General features: G+C 35.3%; 1 protein-coding gene across 1 annotated transcript; it reads right to left on the bottom strand.

Moving 5' to 3' along the window:
- Positions 1 to 715: 715 nt before the first annotated feature.
- Positions 716 to 1417, bottom strand: LOC100664516 (olfactory receptor 4C16-like). The gene has a single exon (XM_064289379.1). The coding sequence runs from the start codon at positions 1415 to 1417 to the stop codon at positions 716 to 718; it is 702 nt and encodes a 233-aa protein (XP_064145449.1).
- Between the last annotated feature and the right edge of the window lie 5762 nt (positions 1418 to 7179).

The following is a 7179-nucleotide window of genomic DNA, read 5'->3' as shown; positions in this document are numbered from 1 at the left end:
GAAACATAGGTTTCCTATACATGTTTCAGTCCCTCTACTCACAGTATTCTCTTCTCTGGATTTTATTGAAATTCACTAAAATTTTCTATCTGTGACATAACATATTTCTGTTTCAAACCCCAAAATTCCTCCTCTGGATTGTCACATTCAGTTCTGAAAAAAGAAAATCTACCACGATAGGAATTTAAGCATATAGAGGGCTAACTGTAATAATAGTAAAAATAACAAACAAAAACACTATCGTCATCAAATTGAAACCCACTCATGGCAACCTCATGCGTTACTGAGAATTTTTCCGTAGGGTTTTTTGGCTCTAAACTTTATGGAAGTGAATCGCCAGGCCTTTCATTTGTAGTGCTCCTAAGTGGATTCAAACTGTAAACCTTTACGTTAATAGTGGAGTGACACCAGAAATCAACATGAAGAAGGACAGAAAACCACAAGTGGTTCTGGTTACCCAAGAAAAGTAGAGAAACAGTAGTAAAAAATCTAAAGCAATTGGCCTTACATACTTAATTGTACCTGCTTTTGTCTCTTCCTCTACTTCAAATTGACTCAACAGTAACCAGTGTATGCGTCCATATTACGCAGTTTCCTGAAGGAAGTAGCACTTGTTCCCCAAGATAAGATTCTATGAAAACCACAATAAGAAGATAATATGCTTTGTAGAATTATGTTAGGTCAATGAAAAGTATGAAGAATTTGAAATTTCCATTTACCTTTGGTCTTCTGAGATCAGTTTCTTGCTCCATAGCTTCCTTATGGCATTTTTCACGTCTGCATTTCTCAGTGTATAAATCAGAGGGTTAATAAGCAAAGGTGTTCCAATTGTATAAAACACAGTTATCATTTTATCCATGGGGAAGGTGGTTGCGGGGCGTGTGTATATAAATATACAGGGAACGAAGAACAATATGACTACGATGATATGGGAGATGCAGGTGGAAAGGGCTTTTTTCCTCCCTTCAGCACTGTGGTTTCTCAGAGAATGCAAGATGATAAAATAGGAGAGCATCAGCACCACAAAACTCATTATGCAAAGGGCCCCACTATTGGACACTAGTAGCAGGTTGGTCACATAGGTTTCTGTACAGGCAAGTTTCAACAAGGGCTGCAAGTCACATAAAAAGTGATCAGTCACATTGGGACCACAGAAAGGTAAACTCAAGGTCAGAAAAATCTGAACTGAAGAATGCACACAGGACGCTACCCAGGCTAGAGCTACCAACACACTACAGACTCGCCGGTTCATGATGCTCATGTAGTGCAGGGGCTTACAGATGGCCACATAGTGGTCAACGGCCATCAGCACAAGGATCAAGATCTCCTGGCAGCCAAAGAAATGAAATGAAAAAATTTGGATAATGCACTCACTAAAAGAGATAGTGATGTTCTTCTGAAGGATATCCACAATCATTCTAGGGGTTATGGCAGTAGAGAAGCAGGTGTCAGACAAGGATAAGTAAAAGAGGAAAAAGTACAGTGGACTCCCAAGTGCCCAGCTGGTCTTGATGGTAACAATAATCAACGAGTTACCCAACAATGTCCCTAAGTAGGAAAGCAAGAAAATGACAAACAATATTTTCTTTTTAACGGGATGTGTCTACCCAAGAAGAATGAACTCAGTCACATTACTATTCAGCAGCATGATTTTGTGAATGAGGAGAATGTACAAGCATGAAATGCTTTATCTGAAAAAACAAAAAATACAGGAATTAATGTATGGTGCTGTGCAACAGTGTGAAATGTTTTAGGCAAGTTAATTTGTGGTGCTATGTGATGTTATGGGATATTTTGAGCAAAAAATAAATATTCCTCATCAGGGACATTCTTAATGAGTCATGTCATCTCTTTGTCCCTCAATTTTTAATGACCTCTCCATAGGGTCATTTTAAATTTCAAATAAGTTATAAAGGATACTTCGTGAATCACTCTTAAAATGCAACTGCATATTAATATGACTTGTTTCTGCTCTTATTGATTTGATTTATTTGATAACTAAAAAATCAGTATATATGATTCCCATGTATTATTTACTTAGTTTTTTTCACATTCAATAGACCTTGGGGCCCATGTTTTGCATAGTTGGTTTATCAGACAGCATTTAGAATATATTTGTCCTCCTTTTCGAATTTAATGTTATAAATATAAAGTCACACACTATTCATGTCCACAAAAATAGTATCTTATTTCTACACATATTTATGTATTACTTATTAGTGATGCATACTTATATAAATGTATATTACTGATAAATATATAATAAAAAAGAAAAAAACATTGCCACCAAGTCAATTCTACTCATGGAGATCACATATCTTATACAGCAGAACTACTCCATTGGGTTTTTTTTAATGTATTTTTTACAGAAACAGATCACCAGGACTTTTCTCCGTGTTGTTGTTTAGTGGGTTTGAATCCTGAATCTTTAGGTTACTAGTTGAGTGCAAACTGTTTATACCACTCAGGGAACAATAAATATATCACCCAGTCATTTACTGAACACTCATTTCAAGATATTCCAGCTTGTAAAAGGGGGCAAGAAACACTTATTTACCTCAATGCTGTAGAGTCAGCTCTGAACATAGCAACCCTATAAACGCCACATTCTAAATAATCTACTTTTACCTCAAACACTTTAACGATATTTAGAACTTAACATATTGTAGTAAACATAAATGAATATTCTCTGAAAATTTGTAATATCTAGGTGCCCTGGTGGTACAGGGTTAAAAGACTCTTCTGCTAACAGCTAGAATGTTCCTTAGAAGCAAGGATGGCAAGGCTGCATCTTACATTCTTTGGGCATGTTGTCAGGAGGGATCAGTCACTGGAGAGGAACATCATGCTTGGTAAAGTACAGGGTCAGCAGAAAAGAGGAAGACCCTCAAAAAGGTGGATTGACACAGAGGCTGAAACAGTGGACTCAAGCATAACGATTGTAAGGATGGCAGGACTGGGCAGTGTTCCCTTCTGTGGTATATAGGGTTGCTATGAGTTGTAACTGACTCGACTACACCTAATAACAACAGCTAACCAAAAGATTGGTAGTTCAAACCCACCAACCACTCCATGGTGGAAAGATGCTACAGTCTGCTTCATAAGTCTTACAGCCTTGGATACCCTATGGGCAGTTCTACTCTGTGCTACAGTGTCACTATGAGTTGGAATTGACTCGATGGCAGTGAGTTTGGAATAAGGTATCTCAAATATCTTCATTTCTGTTTTTTTCTTCCAATCTCTGAAAATCTGAAAAGCACCTCCTAGAGCACTCAAAGTCCCTGAGTTTGCATTTCCAATTTAAAAAAGAGAAGACGAATGTTTAACAGTTCATACTTCATAATTCAGGTTTTCTGCTTAAACATTTAGATCTGGGGCATTAGGAGTAGGGGTTGTCACCATGCACACCAGGCAGTTGGTATATGATCAGACATTCAAAAAACACAAGCGTAAATGTATGAACATTAATTCTATTTTTAAGTTGATATTCATATTAATGTGAAATAATGGGCTTTTCAGTAACTGATGTTAGGAACTTGAATCTCCATCTAAAAAAATAAATAAAAGAGAACTAACTTATTATTCAAAAAGCTATATATTCCAGATGCTTAAAAGATACAAATGTATCAGACCAAACTAGAAAATAATATTGAAAGAATAACTATAGGGTAGCAAATTCATAAAGAAAAATTGTAATATATTAAAACTTCTGTATGACAAAACTTAATATGAATAAAGAGTTTCAAAAAGTGGTGAAATGGGATTAAATATTTACAACTCCTACAAATCAATATAACAAAGATTAGTAGCCCTATTTTAAGGAGCCCTGTGGGCTCATTGGTTAAGTCCTTGGCTGCTATCCGAATAGTTGGTGGTTCAAACTCGCCCAACGGCTCTGCAGAGAAAAGATCTTGGGATCTGCTCCCAGAAAGATTTCAGCCTAAGAAACCCAATGGAGCAGTTCTACTCAGTCACAAAGGATCGCAATGAGTCAGAATCGACAGCATACGACTACAACCACAACCACCACACAATTTTTCAAAAGAGCAAAGCATTTGAATAAGCAATACACACAAGAACATTATAACTGGTCAATGAGCATATACGAAAATACTCAACCTCACTGAAATCAGGGAAATGCCAACTAAACAACACTGAAATACTCATATGTTTTGTAAAAACCAGACCATATCAAATTTTGATGATGATTTAGGAAATCAGCATGAGATCTAGTGAAATAACCCCAGAAAGCATTCAAAAGGACGTAAATTTCAGCCTTGCTAAAAAATTGGGAGAACTGGAAATAATTGAAAAACCTAACAGTAAGAGTGTGTAGATAACGTGAAATACGTCCTTACTGTTGAAAATTACCCAGAAGTTTAAACATTGGATCTCTCTGAGCATCTAACATGGATAAATCACTAAAGTATATTCATGACTTTAAAAATTAATAAAGTGCACAAAAATCATCACAGTATGATAACTTGCATCTTGAAAAAAAAACGATATAGAATGCTATATAGTTTCTATGTGTATCTGTGTCTTATAAATGCATTGAAAAAGATATGGAAAGAAATCTTTACCTCTGGGGAAGAAAGGGCATAATGCCCAAAGGGAATTTTAGTGTTATAAACATTATGAATCTTCTATTAGGAGATTATATTACAATATTGTGTAATTAAAATTAATTAAAAGTTCATCAATTTTAACATGGTTTAAGGAGAATGCATTATATGGTGAATGGAATTACACAGAATAAAACAGAAACCACAATCCAGTAATAGAGTTCAGTGTGCTTTTACATAACTTGTTCTTTCTTAGTCATCTTTTACATAACTTGTTCTTTCTTAGTATTGTTTCCTCTCTTTAGTAAATGTATATACAGATGCTATTTTCTAGCAATTATATTCCATGAATTTTCACTATTTGAATTTCAGGTTCATCCCAAAACCCACTGCCATCGAGCCGATTCCAACTCATAGTGACCCTATAAGTCTATGCCACCAGGGTTTCCTTCAGGTTCGTATGAAATGTAAGTATAACTAGTCAGATGCATTTCTGTCCCCTATTCTTCTTCAGGGAGATATTTGAGATAAAGAAACTGGTATTTCGATCTGTTGTACGTAGGGTGGTTATGAGATATTTGAGATAATCTGGTATTTCATTCTGTTGTAGATAAGGTAGTTATGAGTAGGAACAGGCTTCTCAGCACCTAACAGCAACCACAACAACCACATAGGTAGGTAGATAGGTATGTAGGTACTATTATGATCACTCTATGGGCATCTATTTTCTCATCCACAAACGAGGAAGTACGGTCTTCATGAAATCTTCCAGCTGCTAAGAAGTAATTTTTATTAACCAAATCTTTTTTTTACTATATCAATTATTAATCAAAATTATCAATTATCAACTTTCCTCATTCCCTTACTATTTTTTTCTGCTTATTGTTTTTAATATTCAATCATTTGATAACGTTTTCAAATATACAGAGCTTTTTAGCATTGCTGTTCTATCTGAAGTAGAGTAAAAAAGCATTCCACAGATTCCCTTAGCCTGTTGTGCCAAATTCAAAGAGCCCCAACTTAGGAGCCAGGTTTCAAGATAGCATTCCCATGGTCAATTTTCCATTAGAACAGGTCTGTTTACTTTGACTTGTAAACTAATAAACATTCCCAACTGTGACCAAAATTAGAATAATCTAAAGAATGTAAAATATACTTAAAAACCATGTATATTTTCTGAGTAGTCATGAAAAAAATATTATTTTAAGAGTAGATTCTATGGATATTCAAAGAGATAGCTTTAAATGCATTTGGGTATGCAAAAAAAAAAAAGAAAAAGAAAGAAGGGAAGAGGAGGAGAGAAGAAAAGAAAAGGGAATGGAAGGGAAAGAAAGGGAAGGAACTCACATGCATGTTATCTGTCAATTCCAATCAATATCTGGAGGAATGTTCTTGAGTTTCTGGACTCATGACAGCATACAGGAAAAACAATTTTCTATCAAAATAATATATACATCTCTTTGAAAAAAAAATGAAAAAATCTTCAAGCTTGATGTCTAGATGTGAAATTATATTTAAAATATGCCAAAAAACTAACTTTATGTATAGTCATAATGAGAATGAGAACTATGTTACAAAACTGCAGGGAAATGTCAGAAGCAGCTGAGCCTTTTGCCCTTGCTTTTTTTGCTTCAATACAGCAGTGAGCAGCGAGGACCAGTTCTCTAAGTGCACGGGCTCTGGGGACTCCTGGAGAAGCTGCGCTGAAAGCATTAGGAGGAGCATTTAAAGGCTCTTGAGGAAGCTGAGTGCAATCCCACCGGTATTCCCTATGGTAGGTCTCGGACAAGACTAGGAAAAATAAATGTAGTTTGTTGTTGTTATTTAACTTGTTTATTGGCTTGGCTTTTAAATGTGCTTTTTAAAATTCTTTTAAATGGCATCAAATATATAATGTTAAGCATTTACATATTTTAAGACCAATGACCAAAATATTAAAAAAAATAAAATAGCCTTATTTCATTCTGTGCCGGGAATAAAACATAATGCATCCATTAAATTTATTAAGAGTCTTTCTCTGCTTAAATTACCAAGGCCACAAATATATTTGTATTGCATTTATTCTGCTGTTTTAATGCAAATAAGGTCAAACTTTAAAGTACTTATTTTCCTTTTTTTAAAAGTATTATTATAGACATCCTGGTTGGTGTGAGGGTAGACTTTAGTGACTGAGCAGTAGAATTCTTATCTTCCATGTGGGAGATACTAGTTTGATTTCTGGCCAACGCACCTCATGCAGAGCCATCATTCATTTCTCAGTGGAGGCTTGTATATTGTTATGATACTGAACAGATTTCAGGGAATCATTCAGATTAATATGGACTAGAAAGAAAGGCCTGGTGACCTATTTCTGAAAATCAGCCAATGGAACCCTGTGGATCACAACGATTCAATCTGTAAGCCCTCATGGGGATGGCACAGGACGACGTAGCATCCCATCCATTGTATGTGGGGGCTTACTGGATGGCAGCTCACAACAAATTAAATGATATTTGTTACAGTACAATAGCATCCATTTTAGGGAAAATACATAAATTTAAGGTGGATTGAAAATTTTGAAATATTTTTCTCAAACCCAAAGCCTAAGATTTTTTTTTTTTAATCTGAATATGGA

The sequence above is a fragment of the Loxodonta africana genome, chromosome 7 (genome assembly GCF_030014295.1).
Source record: "Loxodonta africana isolate mLoxAfr1 chromosome 7, mLoxAfr1.hap2, whole genome shotgun sequence".
Lineage (NCBI taxonomy): Eukaryota > Metazoa > Chordata > Mammalia > Proboscidea > Elephantidae > Loxodonta > Loxodonta africana.
Note: the sequence above shows the minus strand (reverse complement) of the source record. Positions and strands in the feature narration are given on the sequence as shown.